We start from the raw sequence: 18,720 nt of genomic DNA, 5'->3' as shown, positions 1-18,720 counted from the left end.
CCCCAGCCGTTGGACGACGGCCACCAGGGTTGCCATGGTCACCGCTGGCGCGGCGACAGGGGCGGAGCTGGACTCCAGGAGGCGTGGCTTACCTGTCATAGTGGGTGTGTCTTGATTGCCCTACTCAATTCCAGGGCCTCCCAGAGGCCTTGGGGACCCAGGGTTTTCCTTTTCTGAGCTGGTTTTTCCCAGGTTAGTTTTTCTTGTCCAGGCATCCTGCTGGTTGGTCCCCTGAGGCCTGGGGTTGAACCAGCCTCTTCTTTCCGCCCCATTTTAATTGTAAGTTCTTAGAGATAGTAAAAATTGGAGATACACTGTGCATTCAATAGCTTACAAAAGTACTCTCCAGTTTACTACCATCCTCCTTTCCCATCTCCAAAGTACTAACATCAAGGATTTATGCCTCCTGAGATTGGGGAGTTCGCTGAAGTCAGTTCTTTGACCCCTCTGGTGACTCCTCCTGTCTCTCCAATTTGTGCCTTCTTAGACAACATGTGGTTAAAAAGGAAACACACACACACACACACACACACACACACACAGCGTTAGAAATCAGCTAGCCCTACATTGTAATCTCCATGAATGCCTTTGGGCAATCAACCTAGATGAACCAGGTCAACAAAATATAGACAACGGCAGCCACTTCATGTGGGTATGGAAGTCAAGGTTAAATTGAGACACTAGTATACAAGTAGGTCCTCAGATTAATTTTCCTTACTCAAACTTTAAACCACTCCCCAAAATCAAGTCTCTGTTCTAAAGTCTACTGCAACAAGTTGACTCAAAGATGAAATCCTATACTGCCAGTCATCAATCAAATGCAAAGATGTGTTCTCCTGTTCAGATCTACAGCCAGGAAAAAACAAGATAAGCATCTTCAGTAGAGTGGGAACCTTTAGGATTATGTTGCAGAGGCCTGCAAGGAGTTTCTCACTGTATTTGTGGCCAGCTGGGAAAACTTTTAGGACTAATATTTGCATTTTCAAAGGCTCTCTCACTCAGATCCGGCCATTAGTGCGTATTATGAGCATGGACACATCCATTTGGCTTCCCATTATGTACTGGGCCTCCTCACAACATTGTAACTCAGTGCTAAGGGATGCCATTGGAAATCAGTCTCATTTATTACAGTGTGTAGAGACAACCAGAAAGGCCTGTTCAAATTCTGAGAGAAAAGAAAAAAGGCACCATCTCTAGAAGAGCGTGTGACAAAGCCACAAGGCCTTGAGTAATCTCCCATCCATATTTCATCCTACTTTGTTAGCCACTATTTTTCTTATCCCCCACCCTCACTTCCTCCTCTTTTGCTTGAGATAAGAATCTCATGTGCCCCACAAATAGATTGATTCCAGGTTAATTTGAGTAATCCCTCCCATTATTCTTCAGTCTTTCTGTACTTCCGAAATGCTACCCAGAACTTCCTTGACCAATGTGTTACCTAATCTATGTCTATCAGGAATATCATTCTATCTTTAGTCTTCAAATTGTTTTAGCATATCCACCCAGGAAATCTCTTGGGTTGGAAAGATGGCTCAGCAGTTAAGAACACTTACTGCTCCTGGATAGAACTTGGGTTCAGTTCTATGCTGGCTAGTTTTATAGCAACTTGAAAACTGGCTAGAGTCATTTGATAATGACTCTCAAGTGAGAAAATGCATCTATAGGATTAGCCTGAAGGCACACCTATGGAGCATTTTTTACACTGATGATTAACCTGGGAGGTTCCAGCTCACAGAGGGCAGTGCCAGCCCTGGTCCTGGATACTATAAGATGCAGGCTGAGAAAGTAAGGAGAACAAAGCCATTAAGAAATATTCCTCCTTAAAGAGACCAGAGCAGCTTCAACCAGCAACTGATGGGAACAGAAGCAGGGTCCCACAGCCAAACACTGCAGGGGAGACAGAAGAAGGATTGGAGGAGTCAGAGAGGTCAGGGACACCAAGAGAACACCGTCCACAGAATCAGTTGTCCAGGATCCATGGGGGTTCACAAAGATCCGAGAGCCTGTAGGGGTCTTACCTAGGCCCTCGGCATCTATGTCATAGCTTGGTGTTCTTGTAGGATTCCTAACAGTGTGTGGGGGGGGTTATGTCACTGACTTCTTTGCCTACTTATGGGACCCTTTTCCTCCTGCTGGGTTGCCTCATCCAGCCTTGATTTGATAGTATGTGCCTGGTCTTACAGTAGCATATTTTGTCATCTTTGGTGGATGTCCCTGGGAGGTCTGTTCTTTTTTTAGGTGAGACTGGAAAGAAAGGTGGATCTGGGGGAGAGGAGAGGTGGATGAGGGGTAGAAACTAGGGGTAAGGGAAGGGAAACTGGTCAAAATGTAATATATGGGAGAATTCAGTTTTCTGACTTCCTTTGATGATGGACTGTGATGTGGAACTGTATGCTGAAATAAACCCCTTTCTCCTCAGGTTGCTTTTGCCTATGGTGCTTTATCACACCAGTAGAAAAGTTCCCAGGACCCACACAGTAGCTTACAGCCATGCGTAACTCCAGTCCCAGGAGATCCAATGACGTCTTCTGACTTTGCAGTCACCAACCATGCACACGATACACATATGTACATGAACAGAAACACACATACACATAAAATAACAAAGCAAACAAAAATGCCCCTTACTGTGGAATAATCCTTTTATACACTGTGAAGACTTGTCATGTGGATTGGTTTAATAAAAAGATAACTGGCTGGTAGCTAGACAGGAAGTATAGGCCAGACAGACAAAGAAAGCAGTATATGTATGAAATGGGGTAACATGAGCCATGTGGCAGAACTTAGATAAGAAATATTGGTTAATTTAAGTTGCAAGAGTTAGTTAGTAATAAGCCTGAGCTATTGGCTGAGCATTTACAATTAATATTAAGACTGAGTGGTTACTTGGCAGCTGGAGATCAGGACAGGAAAAATTACATCTATAGCCCCTCATGCCAGACCTGGCGGCACACACTTTAATCCCAGCACACAGGAGGCAGAGGCAGATCAGACCAGCCTGATCTATATATCCAGTTCCATAGCACCAAGGGTTAAACAGAGAAGCACTGTCTTAAAAAAACAAAACTAAAAAAGAAAAAAAAAACACTATTTTTTTTAATCCATAGACTGCTAGTTTGTCAAGGACCAAAGCCTTATCTTTACTTCTGTATATTTCTAAGACAAAATAAAAACAATGCTATATGTAGAAGATCCCAGTAGAATATTTTTTCTTTGGTTTGTTTTTGTTTTTTGAGATAGAGTTTCTCTGTGTAATCTGTGTAACAGTCTTAGCTATTCGGGAACTTAACTTTGTAGACCAGGCTGGCCTCGAACTCACTGAGATCTGTCTGCCTCTGGCTGGGACTAAAGGTGTGAGCTACCACCGCCCAGCAGGATATTTCTTGATGAAATAACTTTTATTCTTAAAAGTGTTGTTTCTTATGTTCTTACATTCATTCACTCTATCTGGCTATCCATGTAAGAGAAGATAGTGAACAATACTAAAAGTTTCCCTCTGAACATGCTTACAATGAACTCTCTGAGAAACTCATATAAAAATTAAACATCCAAGTACATCCAAGAAAAATGTACAAGAAGCTTTTGGAACTTGAAGACTAAAAGCACTAATTCATAATCTGTGACTTACATCCTGGCCAACCCCCTTTTCTTCCATTTTAAAAGAAATACTTTCTATCACCATTTCAAGAATCTTAAATATGGAGCTGTAGAATTCCAACTTAGTTCCCAGCTGTCACATATGGCTGCTTACAACTACTTGTGACTCTAGTGCCAGGGGATCTGAACTGTGATCTCTGCAGGCACCTGCATTCACATGCACACGTGTGTGCTCTCTCTCTCTCTCTCTCTCTTTCTCTCTCTCTCTCTCTCACACCTCTCTCTCTCTCTCTCACACACACACACACACACACACACACACACACACACAAATAAAATCTTAAAGTAGTAAACTTCCAAGATAATATAGGCAAACTAGAGAAGGTAGAAAATTTTATTTTCCTAAGAACAATGTATCATTTCAAGCAAAATTAAAATTCTTCCATGGTCATTAATATTTAAACTTACAAACTATGTAATTTAAACTCACTGAACATTAAACAAGCATAAGTATGGATAGCAAATATGAGAGGCTAATATCACATTTTTAAAAGGAATAAAATACAGTAGTATATGTTTGATTTAAAATTCTTCAAATGTTCCTGCTGCAAAATAAAATGTGGTTGAGACAGAGCACACTTCATGGCTCATGCAGGTAAAACCGTAAAATGAAATAGTAAACTTGTGAGGTACATTGTTATGAAGAAATTCAGAAAGAGCAAGGTTTTCCCTTTTTTTTTTTTTTTTTGTTTGTTTGTTTGATTTTTGTTTTTCAGGACAGGGTTCTCTCTGTAGCCCTGGAAGTCCTGGAACTTCCTCTGTAGACCAGGCTGGCCATGAACTCAGAGATCTGCCTGCCTCTGCTTCCCAGTGCTGGGATTTAAGGTGTGCATCATCACTGTCCAACTATGACAAAAATATTTTGAAATATATTAACTTCTATCTTATTTTATAATTAGAGTTTTAAAACCTTTTAAAAACCAAAAGAGCTGAGAATAAAGATACATTATGCTTTTTACCCTACCTAAATATACATTATTACTCAATAGGCCTTTAAAATTTTACTGATTTACGTAAGTAGTACTAAGTTACATGATTTATAAGGCTGGACATAAGAAAGATGGACTAAGGAATACAGAAAGGGAAGGGTGGTAAAGGGTTGAAGGACTGTCTCGGTGGTAGAGCTAATAAGTACAAGGCTCTAGAACTGATACCCAGATCCAGAGAAAAGAGATGGAGAGAGGGAGGGAGGGAAGGAGTCACAGAAAGAAAAGGGAAGCAAATACTAAAGAAATGTTAAATAAGTACGCTAAAGAATTATTTTAAAATTATAATCTGGCAAGGTGTTTAATCCTAGCACCTTTAATCCAATCTAGAACCAATCTAGAACAGCCTGTACATTAATGATTTCAGACATGTCCTATTGCTGGTAAAAGTGGAGAGGGACTAGATGCATTCTAGCCTTTCATGTGTCCCCATCACCTTTTAGGAAAACCATATCATAAAGCAAGAATGGTACATGGTAGATGCTCCTAAGAACCAACTCAAATGAAACCACACAGCTACTGTTTAAATTTGCTTCCAACATTAGGTTTAAGTTCAAATGGAATGGTTCACTTGGTGACCTCGGAGGGACCCCAAGTACCTGACTTTGGGAAGGTAGCTAAAAATTAATGTACTTTATAGCACAAACATACATCATAATTGTACCTGGAACTTTTAGAGACAAGTGATTAACCTGGTACTAAAATCCAGCTATCAGATACCAAAGTTACTTAAAAAGTTAGAAAATGTCACTGGGCAGTGGTGCACATCTTTAATTTCAGCACTTGGAAGGCAGAGGCAGCAGATCTCTGAGTTTGAGATCAGGTTGGTCTACAGAGCGAGTTACAGGACAGGCTCCAAAGCTACAGAGAAATCCTATCTCAGAAAAAAAAATGTTAGAAAATGTCACAGCAATATAATGGGGGAAGGGGAATTTAATGGTAAAAATAAACAAATTAGTTTTAAAACAGCTAACACTTCATAATTGAAAGATTATTAGGAGCCAGGGCTGTAACTCAATTGGTAGGGGGCTCCCTACCATTCACAGAGACTCAGGTTTGATCATCACCAGGATTAACCAGGCATGGTTGCACAAGTGAATAGGCCCAGAATACAGGAAGTAGAGGCAAAAAGATCAGAAGTTCAAGGTTGGTAATCCTCAGCTATACAGTGGGTATGAGGTCAGCCTGGACAACATGAGACTCTGTCTCAGTACTGGGCTAGAAGATCATACAATCAGAAATTTGTTTTTAACATAATTTACATAAAAGATGATGGACAAAACCTGAAAGAATACAAATCAGGAGGTCTAATTTTACTGGTATCAAGTAGAACATTTCATAGAGTGGCTCAGATATGACATAAAACAAAAATATTGCTATTCAGAGGACTTAAGGGGGGGGAATTAAGAAAAGTCATGTGCATGAAACTAAGTGGTAGTGTTGGGGCTGCTTATACATTGCCTATACACAGCCCCATATTCTGGCCAAAGAACTTTCCCTGCTCATTTATGGCCAGTTACAAAGGAGTCTGAATACATCTGGTTAGTGACCTTCTTTTCCAGTTCATTCAAATATAATCAAAGCATAACAAACACTATTGTCCTGCAAAGCATGAAATCTACTATCTGTTTCATTACTCATAACATCAGTATCTCCACTTACTCTCCACTTAATCTAGAGTCAGTTGTCCCAATCGTTCCACAGATTTCCATACTAGCTAGCAGAAAGGAGAAAGGGTGGAGGAAGCAGACTTTCCTCTATAGCATTTTGCTAAAGGCAATCCTGTTTTCTCAAAGCACATTAGGAAGTGAAGGTCTTGGTGAGGATGTCTTCATGCTGCTGCTGGTGCACTGTGCCAATTCCCACTGCAGGTGCCGGCAAAGGGGGCCGGCTTACAAGACGGAGCTGTCATTGGAGCAAAGAAAAAATCAAATAACATTTTGAATACATCAGAGTTCTGCTCAGTTCCATCAAGAAGGTACATGTATTCTCCATTAGCTTGTTCAAGCTAAGAAGAAATATTTAATTGCAGAGAACAGATTAGAGGGACATATGTACCCCTGAATCCCAGGCATGATAAGGTGAAAAAAAAATGTATCTTTTGATCTTAGCTGTAGTTTCTTTAACTAGATATATTTCATGTAAAAATGATGTGAGCCTAGCAAACTCATACTAAATGAGTGAACTATATTCTAATGCCCTTAGAATAAAAAGATAAACAAAGGTAGAACTAGTCTTATTGTTTCTCCTTCCCTGAGGAAAATAAAGACATATAGTCTAACAGCATTATAAAGATGCCTGAATAGTGAGTGACAGCATCTTTCTCTGGCACTTGGATGAGACACGAGGGGGAAACAGTAGGAAAAGTAACAACATGCAAAGTTCATAGTATTTTAGAATACAACCACATTTTTAACATGATACAGGTTGAGCATCCTTAATCCAAAATATGAAATTCTCTGAAATTTTGAAATTATCATTTCAGTCCTTAAAGGGTCTTGGGTTTTGAGGCAATTCAGATTTTGGATTTTTTTTAAAAGCTTCTTAACTAGAAAGTGTACATAAATAAATATTCCAAAATCTGAAAACCTCATGTATCTGAAATACTCCTGGTTCTGAACATTCTGGACAAGGGAGACTCAACCCTGTAATCTGAATACACGGACAGCTCCATAAACTCAACATTTTCCCCAAAGAAATAATCTGAAACTAGATTTCTTTCCTTTTTATTCCTTCTTCCTCTTTACATATTGTGATCTGACTATGTTACATGAGCTGATCTCAAACTCATAAACTCAAATGACCCCCAACCTCCTAATAAAGGCATGTGCCACTATGACCAGCCTAAAAATAGAGGTTTTTGTTTAAGCAAATGAGAAAGCTGGTAATAAAAACTCATATATTGTTACTCTAAGAGAAATGGGGGGGGGAAAGAGAGAGAGATATGGATGGATGGATGGATGGATGGATGGATGGATGGATGATATATAAGAATGGGCACTCACCTTGCAGGCCAGTTGTTTTTCAAACCTTGGAGAAACAAAAAACCATGGTCCCATGTTCTGAGGCTCCTCCTGACTCCAAATGATATCTACAAAAAGAAAACATTACGTCAGTGCCTCATATAAACATATATACCAAGAAGTAGAGGAATGGATGGTAAATAGATAAATTTGCAACTTCAATTAAATATATCCTTTTTCAACAACATGTTAGCACCTTAAAATTTTTTATTAATAATGTGTATGCATGCATGTCTGTATAAATGTATGCCATGAGCTCAGGTACCCAAGGAGGCCAGACATTGGATCCTGGAGTTACAGGTAGTTGTAAGCCACCTAGAAAGGGCTCTTAACTCTTGAGCCATCTCTCTAGCTCCTAATGTTATCTTCTTTCTTTCTTTTTTTCCTTTCTTTTCTGGCAAGTACATAGTTATGTGTTCACCAGAGAAATCATGATGCAAACAGTTCTTTCAACCCTAAGTTTCCTCATCCTGATTGCTTGCAGTCAGTAAGCTTCTGAGTCCCAAATGTCAGTAACAATCAATCTTTTGTCTACCACACAGTTTCACCTTTACCAAAATGCCATATATAATATATCTGATGTGAATTACCAAATTAATTCATGATTTGTCCAAATTCTTGTGGATAGCAACAGTTCATTCCAGAGGTTCAGTGCTGGCCTGATTGCTTTTAGCAGTCTTGAGGCCCTATTTCATGTTTTATTGAGTGTTATTACACACATTTCTTGCTAAAGGGGAGCTGTGTTTATTCATTCCCTAGGTGAAGGACAGTTTGATTGTTTCCAATTGAGGCAATTACAAATAAAGCTGCTAAAAACAAAAAACAAATGAAGTTGCTAAAAATACTAATATGCAGAGTTCCTGTGAACCTGTTTTCATTTTCTGGATAAACCAGCAGTGAGAATTCTGAGTTACATGGTAAACTGGGGTTTATGTAGTAAGAAACCATCTTCCAGAGTTGTTTCAATCACTTACAATTCCAGCAGTGGTGAGTGAGGGTTCCAGTTGCTTTGTATCCTCAGTTTATGGGAATGAATGTTTTGTTTTGTATTTTAAATATATCTGGGGTATGGGTGTTTTGCTTGCATGCATATCTATGCACCACATGTGTGCCTGGTGCCCTCAGAGGCCAAAAGAAGATGTCAGATCCCTTGAAACTAGAGTTACAGATAGTCATTCACCACCATGTGGGTGCTGAGAATTGAGCCAGCTCGTTTGGAAGTTCAGGCAATGCTCTTAAGCACTGAGCCACCTCTCCAGCCCCTACAATCACTTTTACAATGTAAGCTTTGCATATTGATTAAGCCCAATTTTTGATGATGTAACTAAAAACCTTTCCATCTACCCAAACTCAAAGATATTTTCTTCTAATAGTTTTACAGCTACATTTAGGTCTGTAATCACTTAATTTCTATAAGGTACATACAGATATTAAATTTTCCAATCCTAAGTACTTTATCATTTACAATTATATTGCAATTATCACATATGATGGCACAGCACCTATGACCCAAAAATTCTCAAGAAATTATGTTTAGATGATGGTGGGAAGACTGAGTGGGACACCAAGAGAGACATGGCCCTAGTGGTACTTCGAAACATATCCTTGGATTCCATGAGATTTGACTTTCTAATACCTTTCACTGCCCCCACCTCTTCCCATCTGAAATAGTGTGAACATGTTTCATGTATCTGAAAAGCAAAGGACCGTAGCAGAAACAAGCCTTTATTTACCTTTAACATGCTTGTATTTGCTCATCTCTTGTTGTAATGAATCCAGTGGGAAAGGGCAGAGTTCCTCTATTCGAATGATGGCAAAAGCATGCTTCTTGGTCCCCAAAGATTCTCTTTGCTTCAGCAGGGCATAGAAGTGTTTGCCAGAGCAGAAGATGAGGGTTTTAACACTGTTGGGAACAAAGCAGGCAATGGTGTGGAGAGAATCATCCTTAAGAATTTTATCAGAAGAAAGAGGAGACCAGATTTCAATGTGTTGCAATAAAGCTGCTTGGGGCTCTGCTGCTGGATTCAGTCATCTGCTGAGCCCTGCAATTCTCCTTCTGAGACATCTGTCCCCAGCGTTCACTCTTTCATATACTCCCCTTAAAACATGCCTATAAGGAGAGGGGCTGAGATGTAGCTCAGCAGCATAATACTTGCCTAGCATGGTAAGGCAGTGTATTCCGTCCCTCACACATATACACAGACACATACATACACATGAAAAAATATAACATGATGTAAGAAAGTTTGTTCACTTATTTAAAACCCCTACCCAGAGTAGGAGACAGAGAAAAATCAAATTACTTTTTTGGGTCTACTGATGAATCACCAATGACAGGTTTGAATGTTGTTCCTGGGGCCATTTCCTGAAGAGTTGACACAGCTGCCTACAGGGGAGAAACAGTCATACTCATGTCACATGTCAATGAATGGAGAAGACCTATAGCTGTAACTTACATCAGATCTTATTTAAAAAAAAAAAAAAACACCAGAATTCTGGCATAGAATTGCACTCAAGCATGCATACTAACATAGCGAGTCTTCCTACTTACAGGGAGCCTGAGTAACACTTTGGGAGAAGCAACAATGAGAGGTTTTCTGAAGTTCCGGGTCATCTGTCGTCTAAGCAAGTGGAAATACTGAGCAGGAGTAGTCGGGTGTACCACGAACATGTTCACAGTGTCACTGTCCACCCCTTCTTCTGCACTGTCACACATCTAGGAGGGCGATGGAAGGAGAACGCAGGTGCACTGAGATCATCTAACTTAGTCCCAAACACAACCCACTGGCTAAAGGGAAGCACATATATTCTCAGTTAATAAAGGTATTTCTCTCCATTATGTAACAGGAAAGTATTAGAAGGCATTTTCCCTGACCTATAAAGTATTCACCAAAGAAGAGACAGGGGTTATCTCCATCCACTCACTTCCAACACAGCTACTTTCAGACAAGGCTGTTTGAAAGAAATTTGGGAAAGACTTAAAAAAAAAAAAAAACATATTCTGGTGACTTTCTCTTGAGCAGCCAGTACCGACACATGAGTTTGGAAAGTACCGGCAAAAGAGTCAGATGTTCACGGTCATACTCACAACAACTGAATTTGATTGAGGCTATCCCCAGCTACAAGAAAACCTGTCTCAAAAAATAAAATTCTCAGCTGGGCGGTGGTGTCGCACACCTTTAATTCCTCAACTTGAGGAGGCAGAGGCAGGCAGATCTCTGTGAGTTTGAGGCCAGCCTGGTCTACAGAGCAAGTTCCAGGATAGACTCCAAAACTACACAGAAATACCCTGTCTCAAAAAAAAAAAAAAAAAAAAAAAAAAAAAAAAGAACTCTGTCTTTTTCATATTATACTCCTATCCCCCCCCACACACACACACGTACAAAGTTACAAGCAATAGTTGTTCTCAGGTGTGTCTAATGCTCTTCTGAGTCCCTCTCCCCATTTCTTAATACCTATGTTTACGCTTATATTAAAATATCTTTATGCCTGGTAGTAGTGGCAAACACCTTTAACCCCAGCACTCGGGAGACAGAGGTAGCCTGGTCTACAGAATGAGTTCCAGGGTATCCAGGACCACACAGAGACACCCTGTCTTGTAAACAAAACAAAACATCTCTGCCCCCGACCTGCTGGTTACTTGGTAAGAGGTTACTTGGTAAGATTAAGATGATAAGGAAACACCATCAGAATCTCATTCTCTTGGTGAAATAAAATCGTAGCATGCACATTTCAAGACAAAATAACAAACAAATGAAGATTGAGTCAGCTGTGGTAAAATCCCAAGAATTGGAAAGAGACTGGAAGGTTGGGAGTTCGTCAGTCTTGGCTACATGAGAAAGACTGTCTCAAAAAAAAAAAAAAGCAAGATGCATATTAAAAAGTTGAGAGCAGCTAGGTGGTGGTGGTGCACACCTTTTAATCCCAGCACTTGGGAGACAGAGGCAAAGTGGATCTCTGTGAGTTCAAGGCCAGCCTGGTCTACAGAATGAGTTCCAGGATAGCTAGAGCTGTTACACACAGAGAGATCCTGTCTTGAAAAGAAAAAAGAAAAAAAAAGCTGAGATCAAAAGAATAATCTCAGAATGTCCTGCTGGCCCCAACCCTAATTTAGAAGCAGTGCACAGATGGAAATGGAATTGGAAAAAAAAAAAAAAAACCCTGGTATCTCAGAAGAAAGGCAGTAAGGAGCAGCCTGGGAAAAGTCAAAGGCAAAGGCACAATCTTCTCTAGCAGAGAAGTCCTAGAGGAGTCTAATGGAAGTGACATCCATCTCCAATGGGGTGTTTGTGGGAAATAAGTAAATCTCGGAAGAACACCAAGTCCAAAGAGTTCTTTCCTAGTTACATCCTCAGGACCCAAATTCTGGAGCCTGTCCTCAATTATTGTTCTAAGAGAACATACTGGTACCCACTGTGCAGGATATATATTCACTCATTCTCAAATGGAAAACCTAGGTCTTTGAAGAGGTTTAAACAACCAAAAACAAGATGGAAATGAAATAGCATAGGAATAACATAAACACCATGTAGGAGGAAGGGGGAGAAAGGAAAAAGAAAGGGAACACAGCAGGCAAAGGACAAAGTTTGAGGTTTTTGTTTGTTTGCTTTTGTTTTGCTGTTGTTTTGTTTTGGGGATGAGGAGACAGAATCTCATATAGCTCAGGCTAGCCTCAAAATCACTTATAGCTGAGGATGACTTTGAATGTCTGACTCTCCTGCTTCCACTCTCTGCCCAGTACTGGGACTGCAGGCATGTTCCATGCAACCATGCCTGGTTTTGTACAGCACAGGGACTGAACTGGGACTTCAGTGCATGATAGCAAGCACTCTCCCTATTGGACTACATCCCAGCCCAGGACAGCAAGCTTTAAAGAGAACAGAACAAAGGCAGATAATAATGAAGAGCATAAAACTAAGAAAACAAAGTGAGAACTCCATTCTGAAATTACTGAGGTATTAAGTAAACAAGAAGTACCAAGAACAAGGACTGGCCAGGTGTCTTGGTAGTCAAGAGCATTTGCTCCTCCTGCAGAGGACCTGGGTTTAGGTTCCAGTGTTACAAGTAAGGTTTTTTTTCCTGCCAGTCTGGTCCCACCGCCACACCAGCCCCAAATAACACACACAGATGCTGTATTAGATATACTCTGTATTTGATATAAAGCTGTTGTCCAGTTTAGACAGAAAAGAGGAGATCTAAGATGGAGGACAGAGAGAGATCACCAGCCCCTCTCTCTGGTAAGATAAGACCAAGTGGAAGTACTTAGATTAATAGAAATGGGTTAATATTTAAGACAGAGCTAGCCAATAAGAAACAAGTAAGTGGCCAACAGCATTTATATCTAATACAGTGTCTCTGTGTGTTATTGGGGCTGGCGTGGCAGTGGGTCCAGACCGGCAGGGAAACACCACTCATAACATTCCAGCACATTCATAACTCCATTTCAGGGGAGCTGTTGCTCTTCGCTGGCTTCCATGACACTAAGCATGCACATAGTTCACATACATACACATAGGCAAACACTCATATACATAAAATTAATTTAAAAAAAAAAAGAAATGTCAAGACCAGACAAGGCTGAAAATACAAAGGACACAGAGAGCTTGGCATGATGACACTGGAAGCAGAAAAGATAAGCAGGCATTTGTATGAGCAGCAAAGACTCTCAAGTCATTTACATGTGAATCTTTTTGCAAAGATGACAATAAAATTAGTAATACAAACAAAAAACTTGAGTTAACCACTGTGACAGGAGATGAAATGATGGCAATAAACCCACAAATGTCAATTTGCTTATTTCTCAATGAGTAGTCCTGGCTGTCCTGTCTGTAGAACCTGGCTAGCCTCTAATTTGCCTTCCTCTGCCTCCCTGAATGTTGGTATCAAAGGTATGTGCCAATATTCATGTCTACGATTTTCAATTATTATAAGAAAGGAGCTGTCAAGTCCTCAGGGATGAATGTTTTTGACACTCAAAGCTTAAAAGCCATAACATAACACTAGGGCACAAGAGCTGGAGATATCTCAATATGTCTCAGTAGTTAAGAGCACTGGTTGCTCTTCCAGAGGACCCAGGTTCAATTCTCAGCATTCACATGGTAGCTCACAACAATCTATAATTATATTTCCAAGGGATACAACATCCTTTCCTAGTCTCTGCAGGCAATGCATGCATGTGGTTTACAAATACACATGCAAGCAAAACACCCATGCAAATAAATTAATTTAAAAATAGTCTGTGGTGGTTTGGATGAGAATGGTCCCCATAGGCTCAGTGCCATGAAACTGGGTGACATTTTTTAATGCTATAGTTTTAAGACACCCAGATGGCCTTACTATATAGTCAGCAATAGCTTTGAACTCCTAGTCCTCCTGCCTCTACATATAGATATGTTCAACTATTCCTGGCTAAGTCCAAGTTACTTAGGACCAACATAAACTTATTTCTCACATTTATGAAGACTGGAAAGTCCAAGATCATGGAGTAAACTAGGTGTCTGATCAGAGCCCATTCCCTGACTCATACATGATGTCTTCTTACTTATTCTTCCATGGTGTGGAAAGCTAGTATGCAGCTAGGGAGTTCGTTAGTACATTTCCAACCCTAATCACTTATCGCAGGCCTTCCCTCCTAATTCCATTATCTGGTTTTGAATGAGGGGTATAATTCAGTGAATGAATTTTTGGAGAACAGATTATGGCACATGATAATACCCTTGATATAATCAACAGGATTTTCTCCACTTTATGCATCCCCCCTTTATATGGTCCCCATTTTCTATCTTTCTAGCCCACTCTTTTGTTGTTCATGTTGCTCTGCGTGTGCGCACATGAGTGTGTATGTGTGTACACATGTGGTGCATATGTACTCATGTGCATGTGAAAACCAGATGTCAACACTATATGACCTCCTAAGTCATTTTCCACTTTTTTTTTTTTTTTTTTTTTTTTTTTTTTTTTTTTTTTGAGAAAGGGTTTCTCTGTATAGCTTTGAAGCCTGTCCTGGAACTCACTCTGTAGACCAGGCTGATCTAGAACTCACAGAGATCAGCCTGCCTCTGACTCCTAAGAGCTAGGATTAAATGCATGTGCCACCACTACCCTGCCACTTTATTTTTTGAAATAGAGTTTCTCATTGAACCTGGATCTCACCACTTAGGCTAGGTTAGCTGGCCAGTGACCTCCAGGGCCTCCCCAGTCTCTGCCCCTCCCCCCAGCACTGGGATTCCTATTTCTCTCCCTTCCCCCAAGACCCCCAATCATGCAGCTGGTGTTAGGAATGGAACTCAAGGCCACTCATTAGGTGGTAAGCACTCTATCACTGAGCTACAACTCCAGCCTGAAGTCATTCTGTGTCTATGAATGTGTGTGTATTCATGTGGGTGAACATGTGTGTATGTGTGTGAGTGTGCATACATGTGTGTGTGTAAGCCTAAGTAGGACAGAGGTACACCTTGAGGATCTTGCCTCTTGTGCCACCCATCTTATTTTCTGAAATAAGGTTTCCTTGGCCTGCAACATCCTGATTAGGCTAGACTGGCTGGCTGGCAGAGAGCACCAGGAGTCCTTGTATCTCTTGCCTCACCAACTCTGTTAGTACAAGCCTGGCTTTTGCTGGGTGGGTGACCACGCATTTAATCCCATCACTCAGAAGGCAGAGGCAAGCGGATCTCTGTGAGTTCAAGCCTGATCTACAAAGTGAGTTCCAGGACAGCCAAAGCTGTTACACAGAAAAATCCTATCTCAAAAAGCCAACCTGGCTCCCCCCACCCCACTCCCACCTCTGCCCTGAACCACCACCACCAAGCCTGGCTTTTATATGTGGATGCTGGAGATCAAATTCAGCTCCTTCTGCTAGGGCAGCAAGTATTCTACTAAGCTATTTCTCTAACCTGCCTCCTATCCCCATTTTGTTTATTTTATTTTATTGAGACTGTATCTTCCTATATACCCCTAGGCTAGTCTACAATTGAAGGAAATCATTCTTTCTCAGTCTCCTGAGAGCTCAACTCATGGGCATGCACAACCATGCTTGACTCCAGAAACAACTTTATTTTCCATAGAACTGTGATATAAAAGCTGAGGCATTAAATTTCCAAGGAAAAGTTACATTGCATTGAGTTGGTTTCACTGGACCACAGAATCTTACAGTTGAAGTGCACAGAAAGCTATCACAGAAGGTGGTATATGGAATGGCAAAGCACCTAGGAAGTATGAAAACATTTTTAGGATCCAGCGGTGCTCTACATACCTGCAAGAACCGCTCTATTCGACAAGATGAGTGGTCGGGTCCAGCCCCATCATAGCCATGTGGAAGGAGAATGACAATGCCACTCTGCAGAAGCCACTTGGCCTCTCCTGGGAAAACATAAGAGAGGGATTCTTCTATGAAGCAGAACAAAATAACCTGACATGACTCGGAGGATGAAACAAAATGCTAGTTTGGCTTCCGAGCCTCCAAACTGCTTTCATTACATACATCTTCTAGCACTCATCTACTATACTTAAATGGAAATACCCATTTGAATGTAGGAAAACCTGTGATATCACATGCTTCGGGCTTTAGTGATTATAAGACCTATTCAGTGGTAAGTGTCCCAGACAACATGGGGCACTCTGATTTCATTATACAACAACTCTTTACAAATACAAGCAGCTTCTGCCATGCTCATAACACTACAGACAACATTGGTCACTGTCCTCAAAGAGAGAGTGGTAGACATTTGAGAATAGTCTCTGAGAGCAGGGAAAGTAGCTCAGTTTATAAAACACTTGGTGTGTGTATCCGAGGACCTGAGTTCAATCCCCAGAACTCACATACGAAGTCAGGCATGGTGCACACTTGTAATCCTGGGGCTAGGGAAGCAAAGAGATGGATCCCATGGATCCCTGAAGCTTGCTGGCCAGCCAGCTTAGCCTAATTGGTGAACCCCAGGTCTGGTGAGCAACTATCTCAAAAAACAAGGTGGACAGCTCCTGAAAAAAATAAGTCCTGAGGTTGACCTCTGACCTCCACATGTAACTATATGCATATGCATGTACATCTGCACACATATGAACACACACACACACACACACACACACACACACACACACACACACCACAAACAGTTTCTGGACATGTCAAAATCCAGATTCCTCAAGCATTTTTCTTCCTTCTAAAAAATGTCAGATTTTCAAGGGAATCATCAGTCCCAATCACAAAGTGTCACTGTGTCACCACAGAATGCTAGCTAGTTCTACACTCCAAGAACAGGTGCAGAATCACACAGCCAGCCTAGGAGCTGCCAGGTACATCTGTGCTCCCTGCAGCTAGACATATTAGTCAGGAGATGGGGGACAATGAAATGATGATAGAAAGCTAAGACACTCTTCCTGGAGGCTCATTAAACTGCCCAAAAGCTGCTATGTACCTGCAGATAACAAGTCAATCACCAAACTCTGGAGATGATGTGGAACAGAGAATCTCAGAGGCAGTGATGTCCCTTTTCCATTCACTTATGATGTAAGACTGGAACCACCCAGCACCACCCAGCCACTCACTAACACCAACCTCCAGAGATGAATGTGTCAAAGATGATCTGGGCTCCATTGAAGAAATCACCAAACTGAGCTTCCCAGAGAGGCAGCAACTTTGGGCTTTCAATGCTCATTCCATATTCAAACCCCAGGACAGCCTCTTCTGACAGGGGGCTGTTGCTAACCTAATTGCAAGGAAGAGAATCAGATGCTGAAGTGCAAGGCACATCTGAGAGAAGCCAGCAAAGGTAAAGCACCATGAGAATGCAAACCTCTCAAGAGAAGGAAGGGTGTGGACAGGAGCTTGGCTCTCACTCGTCACCTCATCTCTTTGCAAAAGGAGACCCATTGCTCAGCATCACTGGTGCGTTTGGAGAAAGTTAGGACAAAGAAAGGAAAAGAGAAGACATTGGAATACAGTCATTCAAGATTTTCTTCAAGAATAAGTAGTACAGGGCTAGGAAATAGTCCTGGGTTCAAACTCCAGTACCACCACAAGGAGAAAAAAAAAGGAGGGAAGGGGCTACTTGTGTGATGGGGGGGATAGGAAGATGACTGAGAAGGCATCAATATGCCTCATGGCACATGCCTTTAATCCCAGGAGTCAGAGGCAGGAGGATGTCTGTGAGTTTGAGGCCAGCCTGGTCTATAGAGTGTGTTCCAGGACAGGCTCCAAAGCTACAGCGTGAGATAGGGTCTCACTCTGTAACCCAAGTTGATCTGGAACCTACTATGTAGCCCAGGCTGGCCCCTTGCTTTACCTTCTAGATTCCTAGGGTTGTAGGCATGAGCCACCATACCCACCTGGCTCCAACTTTTTCCCCCCAAGTTTTGAATGTTACATCTCTACAGAATATTTATTGGCTATGAAAAGGAATTAAGTACTGACACACACAACAGCATAGACAGGCCTTGAAAATACTATATCAAATTAATGTCATATAAGGGAATATATTACTCTATGTACATGAGCTTCCTGAGATAGACAAATTCATTAAAACAGTCAACAGACCCCAGCAGCTGCCAGCAACTAGAGGGAGGATGGGATGGGAGACAGATGCTGATAGTTAACAGTGTTTCCTTTGAGAAGATGAAAGTATTCTGAAAGCAAACAATGGTGATGGTCTTAGTGCTGAACTATATATACACTTGCAAAGGTCAAAATTTGTGAGTTGTTTTTCAATAAAACCTTTAATGAACCAACAAATCCAGAGGGCTGCAAAGATAGCTCAGTCTGAAAAGTGTTGCCACGCATAAGGGGCTCCCTAGTTAGCCAACAACCTATTCTACTTAGCCAGTGAGAGATAACATCTCAAAAACAGAAATGTGGATGGCACTTCAGGGACAATACCCGAGCTTGTTCTATAGCCTGCACATGTACATGTACACATGTGTAGGCACTCACACAGTATACTGAGTAGTTGTTATCAAGTTAATACAAACTAGAGTCACCTGGGAAGAGGGAACTTCAATCATGAAACTGTCTATACTGGACTGGTCTGAGGTTGTATCTTTGAGGTATTTTCTTAATTACT

At 41.1% G+C, this 18,720-nt stretch overlaps 1 protein-coding gene across 1 annotated transcript in view; it reads right to left on the bottom strand.

Moving 5' to 3' along the window:
* Window positions 1-6,325: 6,325 nt before the first annotated feature.
* The window catches only part of Dhtkd1 (dehydrogenase E1 and transketolase domain containing 1), a 39,465-nt gene continuing 27,070 nt past the window's right edge, over window positions 6,326-18,720 (bottom strand). The window contains exons 11-17 of the mRNA XM_051194884.1: window positions 17,220-17,370; window positions 15,918-16,024; window positions 10,218-10,382; window positions 9,970-10,052; window positions 9,400-9,569; window positions 7,649-7,734; window positions 6,326-6,548 (exon numbers count right to left, since the gene is read on the bottom strand). Of these exons, the coding sequence (XP_051050841.1) occupies window positions 6,444-6,548; window positions 7,649-7,734; window positions 9,400-9,569; window positions 9,970-10,052; window positions 10,218-10,382; window positions 15,918-16,024; window positions 17,220-17,370 (867 nt within the window). The 3' untranslated portion in view covers window positions 6,326-6,443. The remainder of the gene's footprint in view (window positions 6,549-7,648; window positions 7,735-9,399; window positions 9,570-9,969; window positions 10,053-10,217; window positions 10,383-15,917; window positions 16,025-17,219; window positions 17,371-18,720) is intronic.

Source organism: Phodopus roborovskii, unplaced genomic scaffold (assembly GCF_943737965.1).
Source record: "Phodopus roborovskii unplaced genomic scaffold, PHOROB, whole genome shotgun sequence".
Lineage (NCBI taxonomy): Eukaryota > Metazoa > Chordata > Mammalia > Rodentia > Cricetidae > Phodopus > Phodopus roborovskii.
This window is presented reverse-complemented; position numbering and strand designations above follow the sequence as displayed.